The sequence below is a fragment of the Mesocricetus auratus genome, unplaced genomic scaffold, assembly GCF_017639785.1.
Source record: "Mesocricetus auratus isolate SY011 unplaced genomic scaffold, BCM_Maur_2.0 Super-Scaffold_100007, whole genome shotgun sequence".
NCBI lineage: Eukaryota > Metazoa > Chordata > Mammalia > Rodentia > Cricetidae > Mesocricetus > Mesocricetus auratus.
This window is the reverse complement of record NW_024429191.1, coordinates 55618345-55644247: the sequence shown is the minus strand read 5'-3', so window position 1 is coordinate 55644247 and position 25903 is coordinate 55618345. Positions and strand designations below refer to the sequence as shown.

The 25903-nt window shown below is 38.7% G+C and overlaps 1 protein-coding gene and 1 pseudogene across 1 annotated transcript in view; both read left to right on the top strand.

The window, feature by feature from the left end:
- Efcab5 (EF-hand calcium binding domain 5) overlaps window positions 1-25903 on the top strand; it is a 115907-nt gene that overhangs the window by 10620 nt on the left and 79384 nt on the right. Inside the window, exons 4-5 of the mRNA XM_040749171.1 lie at window positions 4254-4794; window positions 19949-20105. Coding sequence (XP_040605105.1) covers window positions 4254-4794; window positions 19949-20105 — 698 coding nt within the window. The remainder of the gene's footprint in view (window positions 1-4253; window positions 4795-19948; window positions 20106-25903) is intronic.
- On the top strand, window positions 21081-22742 carry LOC106020911 (annotated as a pseudogene).

Here is a 25903-nt window from a genome sequence, read left to right as displayed (position 1 = left end):
CCCACAGCAGGGATTCTTTTTTTTAAAGGTATCTTATTTTTATTATTTTTTCAAGTGTGTGTGTTCATGTCTGTGTGTGGGGGCATATGCATGTGCAAGAAGGTTCTTGAGAGGCCAGAGTCATTCAGTCTCCTAGAACTGGAATTATATGTGGTTATGAACCACCCAACATGGATACTGGGAACTGAACTCTGGGTCCTCTGCAAGATCAGTAGTACATGATCTTAACCACTGAGTCATCTCTCCAGCCCCTACAACAAGAACTCTTACACTTGTAGGTGATTGGAATAAGTGGTCTTTCCAGGGAGGAAATAAAAACACAAAGGAAGGTTCACAAACCCCATCTGCCGTTGGACCAGGATGCTCCAAAGATAAACTTCCCCGAGTTTCTATAAATTGATGCCAATGACTCTGGAAGTAGTTGAACAATGTTTCTTGCAAGTGAAATGATTGTACTTGGGACCCTGTGTTTCCATATTTCCTGTACCTGTAAAAAAATAAGCACAGGGTAGGGTAATTTTTAAACAACATAAATTTAACTTAAAAACACTATAAATGTAAATGGAGTCTGGAAAGTCTAAGATCGAGCAAGGCATACACAGATTTGATGCCTATTTGAGGGCTCAGTCTTTGACTCCAACATAGCACCTTGAATGCAGTATCCTTTGCAGAGATGAGCACACTGTGTCCTCAAGTGACAAAGAGGTGGAAAGGGCAAAAGGGGCCTAGCTAGTTCTCTCCAGCCCATCTAATATATTTTTAAATTTATGTATATGCATGTTTGTGCCTGTATGAGCTTATATGTGCCATGCATGGTGAGACTAGAAAAAGACATTGGATACCCTGGAACTAGAGTTACAGGCAGTGTGAGTTCTCCACTGCGGATGCTGGGAACTGAACCTGGATCATTGACAAGAATAGTAAATATTCTTAACCAGTAAGCCATCTCTTCAGCCCCACTCCAGCCTTTCTGTGGTGTATTAATTCATCCTTTAGGGCAGAGTCTTCCCCAGAGTCCCTACCTTTTAATACTGTCATGTTGGATCTTTGGTTCTGATATTTAGATTTTACAGAGACACAAGCATTCTTACTAGAACACCCTGAATAACAATATCAGTAATAGGGGCTGGTAATAAGGCTCAGTAAAGACACTTGCTATTAAGCTTGACAATCTAAATTACATCTAGGGAAACCACATGGTGGAAAGGAAGAACCAAAGTTGTTTTTTGGCTTCCATATGCATACCAAGACTATATCACCCTCCACACATACACAAAATAAGTAAATAAAAGTAAAAATAAGCCTTGGTAATATCCCTTAAATAAACATATGTAGAAAAGGAGACATGTGGAGATATCCTAATAGCTAACAAAATGAGAATGGATAAATACATCATGATGTAGTCCTATAATCCTACAGTGAAAACCAAATGAAGTAGCTATACCTATCAATGTAGATAAATTTTCTAATTATAACCTCAAGCATAAAAAGGTCATAGAACATACATCATATTAATTATATAAAATTAAAAGTGAAAACAATATTATATCAGCTAGATATAATAAAATACATAAAAAATATATGGAAATTATGAACATAAAATTTAGAATTGCAGGGTGTTGGTGGTGCACACTTTTAATCCCAGCACTTGGGAGGCAGAGGCAGGCGGGTCTCTGTGAGTTCGAGACCAGCCTGGTCTACAGAGTGAGTACCAGGACAGCCTCCCAAACAATACAGAGAAACCCTGTCTTGAAAAACAAAACAAAACAAATTTATAATAGTATTTCTCTCAAAGTAGAAAAAATGAGAGGTATTATTATGTAGGTAATTTTTTTCTTAAGCTAAAATTAGGTATATGTCTATATATTGTCCTTGCGGGTCTGAATACTTCATAATTAAAAAAGCAGGGTTTTTAAATGGCCACTACTAGGAAGTTATTGAGACTTTGTATCTTGTCCTTTTATTGCAGTACTAGTATTTATTGGAAATTATTACTAATTAAAACATCTCAATAGCTTCAATCATATTAGAAATTAATATAGACACATTTTCAGATATGTTTCGTTTTCAGTGGATAATATCTGAAAAGACCCCAAAGTACTTCATCTCCATAGCTATGTCAGAAAAAAAAAACCCTCATTAATTCTTCCATTCCATTCACCTCAGCAATCATGGGAACAGAAGAAAATATCTGGTAGCTTTCTGTTCAGAGAGTGAGCTAGCCATGTCCTGGGAACCCTGGGCCAAGCCTCTCTGCCCTGATGTCATGAAAAATAGGTGCTTTCATTCCCAGTTAGGTTTATAAACTGTTTAAAAAACTAGTTATGTGTGTGCATTCTGCTTCACACTCACAGCAATTATTTTATACCTTTTTATCTTTCACGTAAAGTCTGTGATCCCATCATTCCTTCCTTTTAGCAATATTTTTTTCCCATAGAAAATGGAGGCTGTGAGAAGGAATGCTCCCATTCATTGTGCCCTCTGAGTCACCTTAGCTCATTGCTCTCCTCAGTTCCTCAAGACTATGATCTAAGCTCCCTCCTGTGTCTTCCATTTTTACCTCTACTTCACCTCTGTCTTCTCAGTCTCTGATAGAGTCATCTGAAGGAAGGAAAGAGGAAGATGGGGAAGGGAAGAGAAAATGAGGGAAAAGGGAGAGTGGGAGAAAGGGGTAGGAGTTGGAGCTGAGAGGCAGCCTTGTCTCAGAGACAGACAGTGCACAGAGTAGCAGCAAGTTAATTATTTAATAAGGCCCTGAGCTGCTCACTGACTTCTGATTATGTCAGTAGTGTACCAGGCTTTTTCCTTTTAGGCCACGAGCCAGCTTCCAAATCTTGACACAAAGACTTCCTATTCGTTTTGAATGTTTGGCCTTAGGTCTTTTCTGACTCTTAACTTGAACTGTTTCTCTTTATCTTCCTTTTGCCTCGAGGCTTGTTAACTTTCTTACGTCTGTGTATCTTCCATTCATGCTTCTCCTCTGTCTGGTTGGGGCGTCTACCTGGCTTCTTGCTCCGGGGGTGTCCCTTGTTCTCTCCTCCTCTCATTCTTCTCTTTCTTCCTCTCTTTCTTCTTCCTCCTTCTCTTTTTACCCCTCATCCTCTTCCCTAGATTTCTCCTTCTATTTATTCTTTCTGTCCACCAGTCCTGACTGTATCCCTCTCCTGTCTAGCTATTGACCGTTCAACTCTTTATTAGACCAATCGGATGTTTTAGACAGGCAAAGTAACACAGCTTCACAGAGTTAAATAAATGCAACATGAAAGAATGCAACACGTCTTTGCATCATTAAACAATTATTCCACAGCATAAAAGAATGAAGCACGTCTTTTTTGTAATTTATTTGTTTTTTGGTTTTACGAGACAGGGTTTCTCTGTATTGTTTTGGAGGCTGCTGGTCCAGCCCGGCCTCGAACTCACAGAGGTCTGCCTGCCTCTGCCTCCCGAGTGCTGGGATTAAAGGCGTGTGCCACCACCGCCCTGCTTATTTGTTTATTTTGTATACATTGGTGTTTTGCTGGCATGTATGTCTGTGTGAAAGTATCAAATCTTGGAGTTACAGACAGTTGTTAGCTGTCATATGAGTGCTGGGAATTGGACCCAGGTCCTCTGGAAGAGCAGTCAGTGCTCTTAACCACTGAGCTATCTCTCTAGCCCTGAAACGCATCTTAAACTAATATTCCATAACAAAATAACAAATGTTTTTATGGTTCAAATGATTATTATCAGGCTTTTTGTTTTGATGGTGCTCCAGTAAACCATGTAGAAGGATACAAAAAAACAAAATTTGAGGTTTTTGTTGTTGTTAAATATATTGGAAAGTCATCAATTAAGCTCTATTTAATAGTACTTTTTATATTTTTTTTTTGATTTTTCGAGACAGGGTTTCTCTGTATTGTTTTGGAGGCTGTCTGTCCAGCCCAGCCTCGAACTCACAGAGACCCGCCTGCCTCTGCCTCCCGAGTGCTGGGATTAAAGGCGTGCGCCACCACCGCCCAGCTACTTTTTATATTTTTAATTTAAAAATTATAGGTATGTGTATTTGTGTAAGGGTATGTACACATGAGTGCAAGAGCCCACAGATGCCTAAGGCATCAGATCTCTCTGGAGCAATAATCACAGGTCCCTGGGAGCTGCGTGCTGTTGATGCTACTAGGGTCCTTTGAAAGAGCAATATGAACTCTTAACCACTGAGCATTCTCTCCAGCCCCATACTTCTAGTATTTCTTACATTGAATTTCTTTTCTTCTCAGCCATTTCAACAAAGGAGTCCCATATAGCTTCCGGGAATGTTGTGGTTAGAAAACCTGCAAAAGTGATTTTTGCTACAGATGATGTTGAACTACAGTTAAAAACACAGCAACCATGGAAGAAAAATCTTAATGAGAGAATAGAAGCAAGAGCCCAGGTCATGCAGCAGAAAATATTGGAGAAGGATAGCCTGAACAAGGAGCAACTAAAGAAGACTACAAAAAAGCTCCCTAGGGATGACTTGGCTAAAGAGTGGTTTAATACTGAGAGCATGACATTAACTACCCGGGCGTATTTGCTGGACAAGCTTCTACCCATCTTGATTCCTGGAGTAGAACAAATGTTAATGCAGGTAGAAAAGAAGAAAATTTTAAGCCAAGCTGATATCCCAACCAAGTTTGATCCAATTATTTATTTGGGGGAATATCTAATGAGACACAATACTCAATATGTCAAAGACCCAGGAATGTCTGGCTACCAGAGGGTGATGAAAGATGTCACAGAAGAGCTGAAGATACATGTTCCTGACACGATCAGCAACAGGTACAGTTTGTGTGGGTTCAGTTGATGATCCATCTCCTTACACTGAACAGCTAGTAGAACAGTAATGTGAATACAGACAAGGCTTGAGAGAAATGATTTTATAGTTAATCAAGAAGCATTTGTTGGCTGCTGGTGGTGGCTCATACGTGTAATCCTAGCATCTGAGAGCTGAGATAAATTCAGTTTTCTTTTAATAATTCTAATGAATGGAAGAATTACTTTGTATAATATACATTTTTCTTTTATGTAGTTGGTATTTTGGTGGTGCACATAACCGTGGCACATGTTGGAGGTCAGAGGGCAACTTTTGGGAATCAGTGCTCATCCTCCAGCTTTTTGAGGCAGGGTCTCTTGTTTCTGCTACTGAGCTATGTATTCCAAGCAGCTTCAAGGTTATGTAGTAATGCTCTGTGTTAATGATTTCCTATTATGTGCTCTACTTTTCCAAAACAGTGCAAGGACTAATGAATTAAAATAAATTCATTGGTTTTGTTTTATTGAGGCATAGAGTCTTTGAATTTAAAATGGAGCTTAAATTCACTATGTAGTCTAGGTTGGCCTCAAACTCATTGGAATCCTCCTGCCTCAGCCTCCCAAGTGCTAGGATTGTAGGACTGGGCCACCACATCTAGCTAGTTACTTGAATTTGATTGTCACATTAGGACTTCAAGTATATATTTATCCCTGCACTAGAGAGTAACCAACCTAATTCAAAAGTCAAAATATATATTTTTAAAAGTTGTACAGTAAGCTGGGCATGGTGGTACATGCCAGTAGTCCCAGCCCTCAGGAGTCAGGGGCAGGTGGATCTCTGTGAATTTGAAGCCAACCTGGTCTACAGAGCTAGATCCAAGAAAGCAAGAGCTAAATAGTGAGATCCTGTCTCAAAAAAAAAAAAACAAACTTGTACAATAACCTGGGTGTCAGTGGCAGGACTAGGGTGAGGAAGGTGGAGTTCTCTGAGTCCAAGGTTGGCCTGGTCTACAGAGAAAATTTCAGGACAGCGAGGGCTACACAGAGAAACCTTGTCTAGAAAAATAACAACAACACCAAAAGCTGTACAGGGAAAAGTTTTCTTTCTCTTGTCTGTCTACCCAGCAGCTATCTCTGCTATAGATACTTGATATTCTATGAATCCTTACAGAGATTATTTTTATGTACACATTAGCAAATACAAATAGAAATTCTCAATTTTATTTTTATCATAAAAATTACATGAATTGCAAATATCCCCACATTTCCATTTATCTTTTGTTATGCAGCTGGACTTAACTTTTATGACATCTCATTTTGAGTCAGTTATTTATTAAAATATTCCGGGGATTTGCCCACATATTATTCTGCTCCTGTGGGGTTTTTTGTTGTTGCTGTTGTTTTGCTTTCTGACTCACTATGCTTCACCATCAACAACTTACTTTATATGTTGGTTCTTTTTTATTTGGACCTAAAATCAAATATTTTCTTACAACAAAAATAATATGTAGGGCTCTAGTTGAGGAGCTATTGATAGGTGATGGCTTCTAAGGGGAGGAGTATGGCATAGAAATGAATACTTTGTATTGATATGAATTTTCATTTATTGATACAAATTTAAGATCAATTTTGTGATATATATTTCTCCTCTTGTTGAGGTATTGTGTTTGTATAACTCATTTAAAAATGTAATGTGTAGCCGGGCGGTGGTGGCGCATGCCTTTAATCCCAGCGCTCGGGAGGCAGAGGCAGGCGGATCTCTGTGAGTTCGAGGCCAGGCTGGACTGATAGCCTCCAAAACAATACAGAGAAACCCTGTCTCGGAAAAAAAATGTAATGTGTAATTAAATATAGATTATAGATAGTTACCTATAATAGTCAAAACTTATAATTAGGTTAGTTAGATTTTCTAGATATACAGATATATTTGATATTCTTTAAACCTTTCAAAGACCTACAGAATATATGGCATTTAAATGGTTTAGGGTTTTTCTTGAAAATGAGAAATGTCTGCTCCTGGTAATATCAGTCTATGTCAGAGAAGATAATTGGCATCAAAGAAACTCATTATGGAGTTTACCTTCAAGAAAGCGAAACTAGCCATTTGGCCAAGTAGCTGCTCTTGCCTGGACTGTTTGACTGTTTTGCTGTATAATCTGGACATGCAGAACCCACAGGAAAGTGACTGCTGAACTTTCAAAACAAGATGGACAGTCTTAAGTAGTTCCTGCTTCATGAAAGAGTCTGCCAAACTTTCTGCAGGACACAGAAAAATGATTGAAAAACTTCCAATACAGATGGACAGTTTAAAATTTCCTGATTTGCTGAGAAGTCTGCCAGACACACTGTGGCCTATGGGCTGAAGATGGATGCCCCAGTGTTACAGAGGAACTTTGGGTGACTGTCCAGGTAGCGAGATGTCTCTGTCATTTCTAGTGTTTATATATTATCCTTCTGTGATCTTTAATGGAGTTGAAGACAAATAGTTGCAATTATAGTTTTCCTTAGTTATGATGAAAAATAAGCTATATATAAGACTTTAGACTCACAAAGATAGGATAGATGATAAAATACTTTTTTTAACCTTACTAAATGTTAGTGGACTAAATATTGTAACTACAGTTCTTACTTGATAACTATTCTGTTATATATAATTTGACTATGGTTTTTTTTTTTGGTTTTACGAGACAGGGTTTCCCTGTATTGTTTTGGAGGCTGATAATTTGTCTATGTTACAGTTAAAACCTTCCTTTTTATTTAGACATAAAAGAGATGATGGGGGAAGTCCTTCTGTGTATATGTTTGTCCTATTGGTTGATAAATAAAGCACTGTTGGTCAATAGGGTAGCAAGATGGATGAGACTAGGAGTCAAGGAGGATTCTGGGAAATGTAGTCAATGGGAGCGAGTCGCCATGTAATCCTGGGGGGAGAGGACACAAGTCTGGCATTCTGGGTAAGATAAGAATATATATTAGTAATTATGGGTTAATGAGTAAGTCAGAGCTAGCCATTAAGAAACTATAGCAAATATCCAACAACATCATAATTAATATGGTATTTCGTGTGTTATTTGGGGGCTGAGACAGTGGCAGGACCCAGGCAGCTGGTGGGAAAGAGTACACATTACATATATATATATATATGTTATATATAATGAAATTGGGTGGGGTGAGGTGGAAGTAGAGCTGGGAGGAAGGCGTTAGGTGTAAATGTGATTAAAATACATTTTATACATGTATGCAATTATTGAAGAATTAGTAAAAATAGTATATTAAGAATTATTTAGAGGCTGGGGATTAGCTCAGGGGCAGAGCATTTGCCTAATATGGAAGGACACCCTGACCTCACCTCATTGATATTGGGATTATAGATATGCATCATGGTGCCAGGTTTTGGAATTTTTTTAACTCTGAAAATTTGGGCTCTTAATAACATTGGCATAATAATGAAACAACCTATGACAATAAAACCTAGGTCAAGTTTTAGATTCACCCAAATCTGCTTATATATTAAATGAGCTCATATAAAAACCAAAGAAAAGCCGGGCGTTGGTGGCGCACGCCTTTAATCCCAGCACTCGGGAGGCAGAGGTAGGTGGATCTCTGTGAGTTCGAGGCCAGCCTGGTCTACAGAGCGAGTGCCAGGACAGCCTCCAAAATAATACAGAGAAACCCTATCTCGAAAAACCAAAAAAAACCCAAAAAAACAAAAAAAAACCAAAGAAAGCTGGGCATGGTGACTCATGCTTATAATCACAGCATTTGAGAAAGTAAAACAGTAGGATCACAAGTTTAAGGCCAGCCTGAGCTACATAGCTCATTTCAGGAAGGCCAACCTAAGCCACAGAGTAAGACTTCTTTTCAAACAAACAAACAAAACAAAACCAACCTCTGAAGAAACTAGGGTATGTTTATTTGTTTTATGTATATAAGTGTTTTGCTTGTATGTGTGTCTGTGCATCACGTGTACCTGGTGCCCATGAAAGCCAAAAGAGCATATTGGATCCCCTGGAACTGAAGTTATACTTATGAGTCACCATGTAGATGCTAGGAATTGAACCTGGGTCCTCTGTAACAGCCAGTGAGTGCTCTTAAGAGCCTTTTTTCTAGGCCTAGAAATTAGGATTTAAAAAAATTTATTTATACCAAGGACAATGTTTTACTTTGTTTACAATTTATTTTTAATTAATATACATAATAGTGGGTTTCCTTATGTTTTCACACATTCATACCCCACACTTTGTTCTACCCATTCCCTCATTACTTGCCCTTGCTTTTTTTCCCTCCCCATTAGTTCAACTCCTCCTCTAGAATAGATAAAACCTTTTTAATCCATGACTCAAAATCATGAAAATATTGATACATTTGGTTACATAAACATTGAAATATTTTTGCTTGGCAAACTGAGTCATGACCACTCAGTTTTGCTATTGTAAAAAAACAGTCACAGACAACATATAAATGAGTCGGCATGGCTGTGTGCCCTTGAGTTTCTGTTTCAACTGGTCCTGCCACCCTTCAGTCCCAAATAAACACACAGAGACTTATATTAATTATAAACTGTTTGGTTGATGGCTCAGGCTTCTTACTGGCTAGCTCCCTCTTAATTATTAACCCATAACTATTAATCTATGTATTTCTACATGGTCTTACCAGAGAATGCCTATCTTCCCAGTAGCTACATGGCATCTCCTAGCAGCTTCTCTCTGCCTTCCTCTCCCCAAAATTCTCCTCATCTGGTAGCCCTGCCTATACTTTCTGCTTGACTACTGGCCAATCAGTGCTTTATTCATCAACCAATAATAGAAGCATTTATACAGAAGGACATTCCCATCACTAGCTCATGCTTAGCTTCCATTTTTATACATCCCAGAACAGCCTGCCTGAGGACTGGTGCCACCTTCAGTGGGCTGTGACCGCCTCTGTTACTTAACTAACAAGATAATCCCACTGACTGCTCTAATGTAGACAACTCCTCAGTTGAAGCTTCTCCTTTGAGGTGATTTTAGGTTGTGTCAAATTGACAACTGAAGAAATCACCAGTGCAATGTGGCAGTGAGGCTTTTATTTTCAATAGAAACAATGGTTCTTTACTTATGATACCAAAATCACCTAGGGTGTTTGGATAAAAGTAAATACTTTATTCACAAGCCCCTGAATTCCCTTTCCAACACCCACATGCCCCAACTATTCAGATACCTTAATTTTTAGATTTTTCTGAACAAGATCCTCTGGGAATGCATTTCAAATAAATCTCACTGGAGGTTATTAGGCAAAAGGAAACCAAGTGCAGGGATCTTTAGTAGTGCAGGGATCTTTAGTACTAGTGAAAATTCCACCAATGTACAGGAAGAAATGTCATTGCACTTAATAAATAGTTTAAAGAACACTTCTCTTCACCATCTGTTAGGTTGCATCTAGACTTATTCCCATTTGAAAATCAGAAAAGATGTACTTACAATTTGGGAATTGATGTCAAGGCTATAAATCAAAAACTTGGCAAGCCCTTCCCCCTGTCAGAGATATATGTAAACCTCAAGCAGTACATAAAACTCCAGGAATCTGTCCCTTATCAGAAGCTATAATAAGAATAACAAATGGACACATGAAGCCCCTGCTCTAGGTGTCTTTGTCAGCCAGTGACATGACACATTAAGACAAGTTTGTTTCACTGATGTTTCTGGGGCTGAGAATTTGAATGTTTCAGGCCATCTTGAGGTGTAATAAATAAGAGTCTTAGTGTCTTTATTTATGTGTATGTGTGTGCCTGCATATATGCACATGCACTATGTGTGTGCAGGTGCCTTTGGAGGCCAGAAGAGCGTGTTGAATCCCTTGGCACTAGAGTTATAGGTAGTTATGAGCTAACTGGTGTGGGTGCTAGCAACCAAACCCCAGTCTTCTGCAAGAGCAGCAAGCACTCTTAACCAGGTTCTAAGTCACCTCTCCAGCCTCACCTGGTTTCTACTGGAATAACTGTAGGGATTCCATGAAAGAGTTAAAGTAATCAAAGGCTTTGTTTGTCTGGGTCACTAGGATTAAAACTTCATTTCCCTCTGGAAAAAATCCAAATCTATTGTATGCCACCAACAACAAGGCCAGACATTTGTGGCCTAAACAGACAGCCTACGGATGTTTTTCAACAGCATGTTCTGCTCCGGGAGCCTACCTACTTAAAGCTTAGATACTCAGCAATCTTAGTAAAATGAATCCTGCTTTAAAATTCTTTGACCTCTGTCTTACATTTCCTCAATCCCTTACAGACTCTTGACAAAGGAATGAACATTTCCCCTTATTTCTACTCATCAAAAGTAGGCCACACGTTTGTTGGTTTGTCGAGAGTTTAACTTCTGGTAACAACGTTAAAAGTGACTTTGACTTAAAATTTTCATGCTTTCTCCCCCAGAGGAAGGGGGATTTATTCATCTGTTTGGTGTCTCATAACAGTAGACTGAGCAGGCCTTCTTTATTTATGTAGAATAATTTTTATGGCGGTAGTTATTCAGTTGAAAAATAGTCTCTCTACTGCCCGATGGTTTTACATATGCAATATAATTTACTGATTTTTATCTAGCTTCTGAGAGGTGACTAGAGGATCCAAGTGGACTTTGATCTTTAAGCCTTGCATGAAATTTGCAAAGCCATAGAAGAGAAGGTTGGGTTTGTACTGCTTGCTCTTATATCTTTATTTTTCTTGCATTTTTCCTCTAGCATTTGGGGATTTATATGTTTCTTTCCACTGTTTTGTGACTTGATAGTGAAAAATATTTGCCCTTAAAATAAGACTACAAATTATTATTAGTCTGGGAGTTACACATACTTATAAATGTGTTAGAATTTGTAAAACTGGGCACCAAAAACAGTTGCATAACATTTTTACTAAAGAATTTTCAATAATAAATTTTCAATATTAGAACTGTAGATTATTCCAAAGAGGCAGGCTCTATTTCTCAATTAATCTTGACATATAAGTTCCTAGGATACCAACCTAAATGATTGGCATCCTAGGAGTCCTTAGTGCTGCGTACGGCAGCTCACACCTGTAATCTCAGCACTTGGGAGGCTAAACAAATGAACAACAAAATTAACACTTGGACCTTTTCATTATCCTGGCATTTGTTGATTATTTCATAGTCTGAAGGATCTTTGCTCTACTCTAAGATATCTTTGGAGAATTTTTTCATCGAATTTATTTAACCTTATGCATTAATAGTAGAACATTTATTCCATAAAGAGAAATAATCACAAAAAATATTCCAAAGAATTCCTTTCCCTATTACAGCTACATAAACAAGAAGAACAAGTCAGTATAAATGCTCAAATATTAGAGATACACAAACCAAGTACAATTTTAAAGGGAGAAGGATGCAGGCCTTTAACTTATTTTATTTATTATAATTCCCTACAGATTAACTCCTGTACAATAGTCAAGAAATTTACATAGACCATGTGCCAAAATCCATTATGTATTTTCTGCTGGAATGTTGTATGTGCAAAAGATTCTAAGATTTACCTCATAGTATTTTTATTTTGTATTTCACACACCAAAATGCCTCTAAAAATGTGTAACTCATCTTTACAACTTCCAGTGCTAGAACTTGGCAATAGAAAGGATGTATTTTATCCTCAATATGGGCTTTCCTCAGTTGCCAGGAGACTGGCTTCCTAGACAGCTGTCTGCTCCCACTCCACACCAGCTGCCACCTCTTTACTGAGCCAAACTGAAACTATGTTATGAGAGGAAATCCTGCAGGTGCTTCTCCACAGGTGATATTAGTAATATTAGCTCATCCATTTATACTGGAAAATAGATTTTATCAATCCAGTAAATCATATTTTACCAAAAGTAAAGGTAATACTTTTAATGGTATTTGAATTTCTGTTATACCTAGTAGTGTGTAGTAGGGTTTTAGTCAAATAATTCCTAATTTTGTTCAACCTGAAGCATACCAATTTATAAACTCTAGCATGTCTGTAAATAACATTCTGGGCATGTATATCCCATTGTTACTTGGTCCTCTACCATCAAACCAGATACTTTCTTATTTCTTTCCCATCCTGTGTAAATTATCCTTACTCTGGTGTCCTCTGTCTTGCTGTCACTTCTCCAGTAAAGTGGCTCAACCACCTCACATAGAAATAGGAAATCCTCGCCTCAAATGCCAGCTTCAAAACTTAGCCATGCTGTGTAGGAGATATCCAGAACGCAATGACAGTAAAGTTAGCCCTGACTACTATCCACTCCAGCCAGACAGGCTGCTTTCTCGCTGCACATTTTTACTATTTCATACCTATCAGCTCAGTGTCCTCTTCTAGAATCCAGAGTGCCAGCTTTCTTTGTCTAGACATCTTAGTCCTCATTTCTGGAACTAGCTGGTTAATTTCTCCTTGTCCTCCAGGAAGTCCCTTGAGTACCACTTCTGACTTCCTTCTGTCACACCTGGTCTAGATCAAGTGCTACTTCTGTGTATTTTGGAGGCACTTGTAGGCTCATGCTACTCTTTAGCCCTGAGAATTATTCTCGTCCTTACATCCTCTTAGAAGACAAGGCGATTTTTAGCACAATATTATCAGAAACTGGGTCTGTGCCTGGTGAACTGTGGCTCAGTAAATGTTTTAGGTGAGTTAATACTTGGGACTTATTGGTGTGTCTTTACAGCATGAATGTTGAGCACTCAATATTGAGTCACACCCATGGGAAAATACAAACTCTGGTTATTATGAAGAACACACCTTATACAATGGTTTTATTTTGTTTTATTTTACATATATGAGTGTTTCGCCTGAATGTGTGTCTGTGCACCACCTGTGTGCCTGGCGTCGCAGAAGCTAGTAAATGGTGTCAGATTCCCTGGAACTGGAGCTATTCTAGCACATGTATTAGGGGCATTTGTCCACATATATTCTTATCACTTCCCACACATTTATCAACTTCTTATATTTACTTGGTTTTCTACAACTATGTCTTCAATAAATGATACTTACCAAGTTCCTCACGTTCTCCATGCTTCTAGACCCACCAGGAAGATCACAGTCTGATCTCTCAGCTGTTTTCATGAAGATAGCACTTCCTTCTGGAAATACCTTTCCCTTCTCTGTGATATCCTATTTTCCCCGTTGTTCTATTTCCCTATTTAGTCCTTAGCTTCTTTTGCTAGCTCATTTTGTACTACTATCAAATATAAGATTCCACTCAAACACACATGTACACTAATACATGCATGCACATACACAGTGCATGCACACAGAATTTCGAAATTTTTTCTCCCTCCCTCCCTCCCTCCCTCCCTCCCTCTCCTCCCTCCCTCCCTCCCTCCCTCCCTCCCTCCCTCCCTCCCTCTCTCAGTGTTTTAAATTCCTTTTGTAGCTTGTAGCTGCAAATGACACTGAACTCTTGGCGCACCTGCCTCCATCCTTAAGAGTGCTTTGTACCACACTGTACCACCACACCCATTTTGTAAAGTGCTGGTGCTAAGCACTCTACCCACCCCTACATCCATGCTCTTTATTTCTATTCTTTAATCAGATTTGTACTGTGGGGTTTTCTTGTTTGTTTTAAATATCAGAATCCTTGTTCATATGGGGGGACATGCCTCCCGTGTTCTGGAATTACAAAGTATGTCCCACCATAACTAGCTTTATTAGTTAGATTTTATGTGTGCCAATATGTGTGTGCGCACATGTATACAGTGTGTGTGTTTGTATACACATGGCCAGAGGTCAGTCTCAGGTGTCATTCCTCAGGACTTCCCACCTTTGGTTTTTCAGAAGTCTCTCTCACTGGCTCAAAACTTACCAGGTAGTCTAGGATGGCTGATCAACAAACCCCAGGACTCTGCCTGTTTCTGTCACCTCCCCAGTGCCGGGATTACAAGTGTATAACTGCAATCCCTGCCTAACTTTTCCTTTTCTTCCTCCTCCTCTTTTTCCTTCCCTTCCTCCTGATCCTCCTCTCACTCCTCTGCTTCCACATCCTCCTTATCCTCCTTCATTTAACTTTGATTCTGAGGATCTAACTCAGATCATCATGCTTGTAAGGCAAGCTCTTTGCCAACTAAGCTATTTTCCCATCCTGGGAGTTATATTTAGAATCCCCTTGTAGGTTCCATCTACCCTATATCTCCCAAGGTTACAAAGTGTTGCATGGTGTAGAATTCTGTTGGTTGATGTAATGTTCTCATAAAATAATGTAGACAATAGAAATGTTATCCCTTCCCTCAAAGAGTGGAATTATCGATTTAAAATCCATTTGGATTATATTTGGAAGCTCATACACAATGTCTCCAAAGCACAAAACTAGATTTTCTTTCTAAATGTTGGCATCACGATGTGGGAGGAAATGATGCCTCAACTGAAACCCAAAGCATGTGGAAGATCTAGTCAAGCAAAGCAACGGAGGAAAAACACTTTGAGCAGATGAAAATGTGACGGAAAAATAACTTGTGAATCTATTTTGTGACTTATGAACATCTGGAGAGACTCAGTACTTATGACACTTTCCCAATCACTGATCTGTTTTGCCATCAGTTGCTGAGCTTTGCAATGGCAGAATATATGACAATGCCCAGTAAATGCTTGTGTAGTAAGTGAGTATGGCTAAGTAAATGAGAGAAGGCATGATACAAGGCATGGATACAGAACAAAAAGCCATATTGGAGTGGAGACAGAAACTGCAGACATGCCGTCTTGGACAAGACAGAGGGAAGCAGTGTGGGAAGGGAGGGTGAGAAAACCTGAAGGCACCTGGGAGGTTTGGATGCTTAGCAGGTACATTAAAGGGATTTAGCCCATCCTTTAAAATATTAATTAATCTTTCAGAAATTCACACAAGGCTACTCTGCATGCTAACCTGCCTCCATGTTTTTGTTTTCAAACCCAAAAGTTTCCTTTTGAAGGCTTATATTCCCAGATAATTACAAAGGTTTTACATGGACATAAAGGAACATCTTCCCTTCGGTACTTTCTTTTGTATTATTAGAGGTATCTAATGTCCACATTCTCAGTGAAATTCTTTTGCATCCCCTGCTCAACAATGCAACATCTGGAGGCATCACCATCCCTGACTTCAAGCTCTATTATAGAGCTATAGTCCTGAAAACAGCTTGGTATTGGCACAAAAATAGACAGGTGGACCAATGTAATCAAATTGAAAACCCTGAGATTAATCCACAAACCTATGAACACCTGATTTTCAACAAAGAAGCTAAAATTATATAATGGAAAAAAGATAGCATCTTCAACAAATTGTGCTGGCATAACTGGATATTGGCATGTAGAAGACTGCAGATAGATCCATGTCTATCGCCATGCACAAAACTTAAGTCTAAATGGATCAATGACCTCAACATAAATCCAGACACACTGAACCTATTAGAAGAGAAAGTGGGAGGTACCCTTGAACGAATTGGTACAGGAGACAGCTTCCTGAACATAACACCAGTAGCACATACACTGAGATTGACAATCAATAAATAGGACCTCCTGAAACTGAGAAGCTTCTGTAAGGCAATGGACACACTCAACAAGACAAAATGGCAGCCCAAAGAATCAGAAAAGATATTCACTAACCCCACATCTGACAGAGGGCTGATCTCCAAAATTTACAAAGAACTCAAGAAGCAAGTCTCCAAAATATCAAAGGATCCAATTAAAAAGTGGGGGACTGAACTAAATAGAGAATTCTCAATAGAGGAGTATAAAATGGCTGAGAGACACTTAGAAAATGCTCAACGTACTTAGCCATTAGGGAAATGCAAATAAAAACAACTCTGAGATATCATCTTACTCCTGTTAGAATGGCTAAAATCAAAAACACCAAAGACAGTTTATGCTGGAGAGGATGTGGAGAGAGGGGAACACTCATCCATTGCTGGTGGGAATGAAAACTTGTACAGCCACTTTGGAAATCAGTATGGAGATTCCTCAGGAAAATGGAGTTCAGTCTACCACAAGACCCAGAAATTCCACTCTTAGGCATATACCCAAAAGATGCCCATTCACACAACAAGGATGTCTGTTCCACTATGTTCATAGCAGCATTATTTGTAATACCTAGATCCTAGAAGCAACCTAGATGCCCCACAACTGAAAAATGGATAGAGAAAATGTGGTACATTTACACAATGGAGTACTACTCAGTGGAAAAAAATAATGGAATCTTGAAATTTGCAGGCAAATGGATGGCACTAGAAGAAACCATCCTGAGTGAGGTAACCCAGTCACAAAAAGAGAAACATGGTATGTACTCACTCATATATGGATTTTAGATATGGATCAGGGGAGTGCCAGCCTACAATCCCAGTGCCAGAGAGTCTGGGAAACAGGGAGGTTCCCAAGAGAGATGCATGATATCCCAGAGAAGTGGAATGAGCCAAGATCTCTTGAGCAGATTGGGTACATAGGGGGAGGGGAGAGGGAACTAGGAAAAAGAGATGGGGATAAGAGAAGGGGAGAAAATGGGGGATCAGAAAGGTTGAATCGAAGTAAGAATAGAGGAGAGCAGGATTGAGAGATATCATAATAGATGGAGTCATCATAGGCCTGAGGAGAGAGCTGACACTAGTGAGATCTCCAGAGATCTACAAGGATAACACCAACTGGCAAACTAAGCAATAGTGGAGAGACTACATTAATAGCCCCTTCTTGATGATAAGGTTGGTGACTACCTTATATGGCATCCTAGAACCTTCATCCAGTGACTGGTGGAAGCAGAGACAGGTACCCACAGCTAAACACTGAACTGAACTTCTGGAATCCAGTGACAGAGATGGAGGAGTGATGAGCAAAGGAGTCAAGACTGTGCTGGTGAAACCCACAAAGACAGCTGATGGGACAAGGGGGAGCTCTTGAGTCCCAGACTGATGGCTGAGAGGCCAACACAGGACTGATCCAGACTCCATGAATGTACTGTCAGGGAGGAGGCCTCAGAAATCTCTGGGGCCTTGGGTAGTAGATTAGTGTTTACCATGGTGTATGAATGAACTTTGGGAGCCCATTCCAAATAAAGGGCTCTCTCTCAGCCTGGACACATAGGGAAGGGACTAGATACTGCCCTGGATGAAATGACACACTCTGGAGATACCCCCAAGGAGGGCCTCACCCTCCCTGGGAAATGATATGAGGATTGGGTGGGGGACTTGAAGGGGGCTAGTGGAGGGACAAGGGAGGAGGGGTGGGAGAGGGAGCTGGGATTTTCATGTGAAGCATTCATGTTTCTAATTTATTTATTTATTTATTTTATGAGACAGCATTTCTCTGTATTGTTTTGGAGGCTTTCGGTCCAGCCTGGCCTCGAACTCACAGAGGTACGCCTGCCTCTGCCTCCGGAGTGTGGGATTATAGGCATGTGCCACCACCACCCTGCTTCATGTTTCTAATTTAAATAAAAGCATATATTTAAAGGAAAAAAAGAAATTCTTTTGCATCTCATATCTATTGGATTGTCTTGGTCTTTCCTCTTTAAAAGATGAAAATCTATTCCAAATGTTGTTGGACCTAAAAAAAAAATCACTTGACACTCAGAGCTGTTTTTATTATCCTGAACCATGTGACTGATTTCAGTCAAAACAGTTTGGGATTTGTTTGGTTGGTTTTTTAAGTTCTGATAGGGATGATTAGCATAGGAACAATTGAAGCCTCCACTCTTGGCCCATTCTCAGCCTGGCGATGCATCTCTGACTAAGTACAATAGTTACTCTTGTCCTCAGGATTTCAGCAGGACTGCAAACACATTTGATTCCAGCTAGATAGCAGCAAAAGGCCAAGATATGCTCCCAGGCAGATCCCTAATGTTTTAGTTCAGAGCATCAGAATGAACTAGCCTGCTTCTTATAAGAGGACATTCCATGCTTCCATCTTAGTTTTGGGATCAGAATCTGTCCAGATGACTTTTATGTCCAGGGAAGAAAAAGGCTAATGACCTTTAGGCTTTAGACCATCTCTGCCTTTAGAGAGTGTAGAAAAGCCTCTGGGGGTATTTTTTGTTTGTTTGTTTGTTTGCTTCTGGAGACTGGGTTTCTCTGTGTAGCCCTGGCTGTCCTGGAACTCACTCTGTAGACCAGGCTGGCCTCAAATTTACAGACATCTATCTGCCTCCCATGTTCTGGCATTAAAGGCATGAGACTCTAGGGATATTCTTACTACTACTTTTTGTAAAAAAAACAAAAACAAAAACCTGTAAATTGACTAATTATATTTGTATATAATTACAGGGTACAATGTGATGTTATAATTTATAAATATGTAGTATAATTAAGTCAAACTAATTACTATCTTTTGCCTCAAATAGTTATCATTTTTATGGAAAGAGCATTTGAAAGTTATACTTGTGGCAATTTTTAAATATGCACCATTCTATTATAAACAAAATTATTTGTGCAATAGATATTTTTAAAAACCTTATTCTTCATTTTTTTGGTTTTTTAAAACAGGGTTTCTCTGTGAAACATTCCTGGCTGTTCAGGAACTCACTGTAAACCAGGCTGGCCTTGAACTCACAGAGATCCACCTGCCTCCCAAGTGCTGGGGTTAAAGGTGTGTGCCACCATCGCCGGGCTTCTTTCTTCTATAATTGATGCATTTTCTTCCCTTTGGTCAATCTCCTCAGTAACCACCACTATACTCTCTGCTTCTGTGTTTGATATTTTTATATTTTACTGTATGTAAGTAATAACATGTGGCATTCATCTTTCTTTACCTGGTTTGTTTCACGTACCTGAGTTCTCCAGTTCTGTCCACATTTCACAAAGAACAGATTCCATTTCTGTGAGGCTGCTAAATAACCTATTCTGTTTGTGTGTCAAATTTTCTTTATCCATTCAGAATTGATTCTATATTTTGCTCTTGTGAATTATGTGACAATTAATATATGAATGCAAACCTCTTTTTAACAAACTTATTTCAAGTCATTTGGGAAAATATCCAAAAGTAAGATTGTTGTGTCTTTTGGTAATTATACTTTTATGTATTTAAGATGTCTCCACAGTTTTCTATAATTATTATGTTAAATGACATTCTCACCAATACTTCTTCAATATATTACTACTTAAGTGAAATAGGCCAGCCAATGCAGTGAGTGCTGGTGGAAGACAGGTGTGAAGCCCTGAATGCTTGGATTCTGCCACTCAACTATCTGGACCAAACTGAGAATTCTTAACATATATCCTATGTTCTCACACTCCAGAGTATCCAAAATGAAGGAGAAAATGAAACAAAAGAGAGAACAAAGAGAATATATAAGCACAGTCAAAGTCAAGGTGGCCACCATGAGGAAACAGGCTCTAGAGGAACAGTTCAGTGAATGGGTTCTCGACCCTGGAGGAATGATTCCTATAGTTGTGGTAAGAGAGGGTACATGTGAAGGGTAGAGGGATGGGTGCTAAGAGGGAAACTGCTACCATGTTAAGTGGAACTGCATCAATTCTTGATCTGTCTGCCCCATGGGAGCTTATTGATTCATTTGTCAATGGACTTGAAAAATAATATATGAATCTAGTAAGGGTTTAAAATCTTGATTCTGACAAGGGTTTCCAACCTAATCATTACAGAGATGGATTTTGTGTGTGAGTGTGTGTGAGTGTGTGTGTGACTTTTTGTGCTATCTATGAGACCACATCTCTTAGCTGCAAAAACAGTTATTCTCTAAGAATAAAGTATTTTCTCTTAGTTGTGTATTTGAAAATATTTAATCATAAGATACAATGCCAATCATATTTTGCTTTAAAGTGAACAACTTTAAATGGGCAAAGGAAGAAGAGCTGTGAAAAAATATTAACAAAACAAAACTTATTAAAGACTATTTCCAAAATATAAAATAATTAATTAAAATTCAATAGTAAAAAATTTAAATAGCCCTTTTAAAAAAATAGGCAACAGCCAGGCCTGGTGTCTCTGTGAGGTCAAGGCCAGTCTATCTACAGAATGAGTTTTAGGATAGCCAAGGCTACACAGAGAAACCCTGTCTTGAAAAACAAGTACAAAACCAAACAAACAAACAAAAAGATTGTAGGTCAATTTTTATTGCTTTTATTCTTTCATTTTGTGTAGGAATGGGTGTGTGTGCTACAGTGGAGGTCAGAGAACAATTCGTAGCAGTCAGTTCTTTCCTTCCACCTTGTAGGTCCTAGATCAAACTCTAGAGATATCGTGTCTCAAAAAGCAACAAACAGAACATTCATTCACTGCTAGTGGGAATGCAAAACAGTACAACCACTTTGAAAGACTGTTGCTTATGAACTAAATAAACTTGGAAGATGTGCTGAGTATCTCACAAGTGTGAGGTATCTAAAGTTATATTCAGAGAAACAAGAAGCAGAATGGCAGTTACAAAGGAAATGGATGAGAGGAAGAGGAGTTGGTCTTCAGTCTCTATAGAATTTTTAATTGTGAAAAGAAAAATTATAAGTATATATTTCACATCAATGTGAAAGTTCTACACATATATATGTGTTATCTCAGAACTTGGGGGGCTGAGGCAGGAGAATTGCTATAGGTTTGAGACCAGCCTGGGTTACATTGTGAAACTCTGTCTCTAGGACTGGAGAGATGGCTAAGCATTTAAGAGCATTTACTGACTGCTCTTCCAGGGAACTCAGATTCAATTCCCTGCACCCACCTGGTGCCTCATACCTGTCTGTAACTCTGATTCCAGAGGATCTTATGCCCTCTTCTAAACTCTGATTGCATCAGGCAAACATGTGGTACACAGACATAAATGCAGGCCAAACACCCATACCCGTGAATTAAATTTAAAACAGCAACAATAACAAAAATCTCTTTCTAAACCAGTGATTTTCTACCTTCTTAATGATGCAACCCTTTAATAAAGTTCCTCATGTTGTTGTGTCCCCCAATCATAAAATTATTTCGTTGCTACTTCATAATGTAAATATCTGTTAGGCAGAATATCTGATATGCATTGGGACCTCCCAAAGGGGTCACAACCCACAGTGTAGCACAAATTCTCTTTGGTCTTAATAATAAAAATTTGGAGTCAGTTATCAGGCAGTGAAAGCTGAAGGATCAAAGAAGCAAAGCAGTCAGCCACTAGAGAGTTCTTATCTCTACCAATGCTCAGACCAAAGGGGCAATCCTGTCCTAAGACTGCCTCCTTATTATTATATTAAGAACAGCAAAGGAAAAAGGCCAAGTAATATAAAGGCAAACCTGTCAGAATTACACCTGACTTCTCCATGGAAACTCTGTAAGCCAGAAGGTCCTGGATGGATATTCTACGAACAATAAGAGACCATGGAAGCCAGCCCAGACTACTATACCTAGCAAAGCTTTCAATCACTACAGATGGGGAAAACAAGTTATTTCATGACAAGACCAGATTTAAACAATACATATCCAGTAATCCAACCCTACAGAAAACTCTGAAGGAAAACTCCAACCCAAAGAAGTTAACTACACTCACAAAAACATGGGCAATAGATAATTCCACTTTAACAACAGCCAAAAGAAAAAAAAGGGGGGAACCGCACATAATACCAACAACAACAACAAATCCAAAACAAACAAGAATTAACAATCAATGACCATTAACATTCTCAGTATCAATGGTCTTAACTCGCCTATAAAAAGACACAGGCTAACAGAATGGATACAAAGACAGAATTCCTCCTTCTGCTGTATACAAGAAACGTACCTCAAGTCCTAAGTGCTGAGGCCATAGTCTGTAGGCCCTGAAGAATGAAGATTTGAAAGCAAAATCATAGCTAAACACCTGAAGTTCATTGCCAGAACTGTGATGGTTCTGGAGGGGAATGTGAAAAGTGCATACAGGACCCTGACCCAGAGTCCTCATTACTGATGGGCTTACTGAAGTCATAAAATGAAGGTGCTACTCTGAAAAGCCCTGCTGCCGTCAGCAGGAGAGCTATGAAACTTGCTGGAGTATCTGCAACATGGAAATGGCTCGAAAGACTAACTTCTTGATGTGAAAGAACCAAGCAGATCCATGGCAGAACTGCTAAGACCTGTGGATAGAAGGCCCACATTAATTCTATGTTAAACTCTTTTCTTTATGCAACCCCATTTTCAGTAAACTCAATCACACATGAATAAGAAGGCTTAAACACATAGAAGCGATCTCATTAGTCCACAACGAACCCTTTTATTAAAAAATTAATTTAAAAAATGGAATAGGAGCAGTAATATTGGTTGACAGTCTAGGAGAGGGGGCAATCAGAAGTTATATGTAATGGGTACAATTTCTATTTATAAAGATTTGTAAAAGTTCTAGAAACCATGGTGACAAAAAAAGTATGTGTTAGGGTTGGAGAGATGACTCAGAAGTTAATAGAGCTTGCTCCTTTATAGAGGACCTTGGTTTGGTTCCAACACCTACTGGCTGGCTCACGAGGTCTTTTAACTAGTTCCAGGAGGTTTCTCGTCACCTTCTGGCCTCTGGATGTATGTAACACATATTTGCAAAAACTTTTTTTTTGGCTTTCAAGACAAGGTTTCTCTGTGTGTAAAACACTTTTTACACAGGAAATATAAACAAAATTTTAGTGAATGTCAAAAAAAAAGAAACACACTTCAACTTCAAAGACAGATAGTACCTCAGAGTTAAGTAAGGGTTGGGAAAAGGTTTTCCAATAAAGTGGACCCAGCAATCCTAATAGCTAACAAATTAGACTTCAAACTAAAATCAATCAAAAGAGATGAAGAAGGTCATTTCTTATTCATCACAGGAAAAAATTCATCAAGATGAAGTCTCAATTCTGAACATCTATACCCCAAATACAAAGGCATCCACATTCATAAAAGAAACATTACTAAAACTCAAACCACACATAAAACCTCACACACTTACAGTGGGAGACTTCAACACCCCACTGTCACTACTAAACAGGACCACCAGACAGAAACTTAACAAAGAAAAAAAGGAACTAACAGAAGTTATGACCCAATTGGGTTTAACAGGCATCTATAGAACATTCCATCCAAACAAAATAGAATATACCTTCTTCTCAGTGCCACATGGAATGTCCTCTAAAGTCGATTACATACTCGGCAACATAGCAAACCTCAACAGATACAAAAAACATTGGAATAACCCCCTGCATCTTATAGGACCACCATGCTTTAAAGTTAGAATTCAACAACAACACAAATTGCAGAAAACCTACAAACTCATGGAAATTGAATAATGCTCAACTGTACCTCTCTTGGGTCAAGGAAGAAATAAAAAAAGAAATTAAAGACTTCCTAGAATTCAACGAGAATGAAGACACAACATACCGAAACTTATGTAATACTTTGAAAACATTGCTAAGAGAAAAGTTCAAAGCACTAAGTACCCACATGAAGAAACTGGAGAAGAGTCACATTAGAGAATTAACAGCACAACTGAAAGCTCTAGAACAAAAAGAAGCAAACTCACCCTAGAGGAGTAGATGCCAGGAAATAATCAAATTGAGACACCAAAAAAAAAATATCAAATTGAGGGCTGAAATCAATAAAGTAGAAACAGAGAAAACAACACAAAGAAGTAATGTAACAAAGAGTTGGTTCTTCAAGAAAATCAACAAGATAGACAAACCTTTATCCAAACTAACCAAAAGGCAGAGAGAGACCATGCAAATTAACAAAATTGGAAATGAAAAGGGGGACAAAACAACGGACACTGGGGAAATCTAGAGAATCTGCACTCTAAAAAATTCGAAAATTTAAGGGCAATTTTCTGGATAGATATCACTTACCAAAATTAAATCAGAACAGATAAGCAATTTAAACAGACCTATAACCCCTAATGAAATAGAAGTAGTCATCAAAAGTCTCCCAACCAAGAAAAGCCCAGGGTCAGATGGTTTCAGTGCAGAATTCTACCAGAAATTCAAATAACAGCTTATACCAATACTCCTCAAAGTGTTCCACACAATAGAAACAGAAGGGTCATTGCCAAACTCTTTTTACAAGGCTACAATTACCTTGGTACCCAAGCCACACAAAGATACAACTAAGAACTACAGACCAATATCCCTCATAAACATTGATGCAAAAATACCCAATAAAATACTGGCAAATTGAATCCAAGAACACATCAGAAAATCATCCACCATGACCAAGTAGGCTTCATCCCAGGGATGCAGGGATGGGCCAACATATGACAATTCATCAATGTAATCCACCATATAAACAAACTGCAAAATAAAAACCACATGATCATCTCACTAGATGCTGAAAAATCTTCTGACAAAATCCAACACCCCTTCATGATAAAGGTCTTGGAGAAATCAGGGATAACAAGAGCATACCTAAACATAATAAAAGCAATATACAGCAAACCAACAGCCAACATCAAACTGAATGGAGAGAAATTCAAAGCGATTCCTCTACAATCAGGAACAAGACAAGACTGTCCACTCTCTCCATATCTCTTCAATATTATACTTGAAGTTCTACCTAGAGCAATAAGACAACAAAAGAGTTCAAGGGGATACAAATTGGAAAAGAATAAGTCAAACTGTCGCTATATGCAATGATATGACAGTTTACATAGTGACCCAAAAAACTCTACCAGGGATCTCCTACAGATATAAACACCTTCAGCAAAGTAGCAGGATACAAGATTAACTCAAAAAAAAATCAATAGCCCTACTATATACAGACGATAAATGGGCTGAGAAAGAAATCAGAGAAACTTCACCCTTTACAATAGCGACAAACAATATAAAATATCTTGGAGTAATGCCAGCCAAGCAAGTGAAAGACCTGTATAGCAAGAACTTTGAGTCTTTAAAGAAAGAAATTAAAGAAGATACCAGAAAATGGAAAGATCTCCCATGCTCTTGAATAGATAGGATCAACATAGTAAAAACAGCAATCTTGCCAAAAGCAATCTACAGATTCAATGCAATCCCCATCAAAATACTGGCACAATTCTTTACAAATCTTGAAAGAATAATACTCAACTTTATATGAAAAAAACAGGATAGCCAAAAGAACCCTATACAATAAAGGAACTTCCAGAGGCATCACCATCCTGACTTCAAACTCTGCTATAGAGCTATAGTAATGGAAACAGCTTGGTATGGCACAAAAATAGACAGGTAGACCAATGGAATCGAATTGAAGACCCTGATATTAACCCACACACCTACGAACACCTGATCTTTGACAAAGAAGC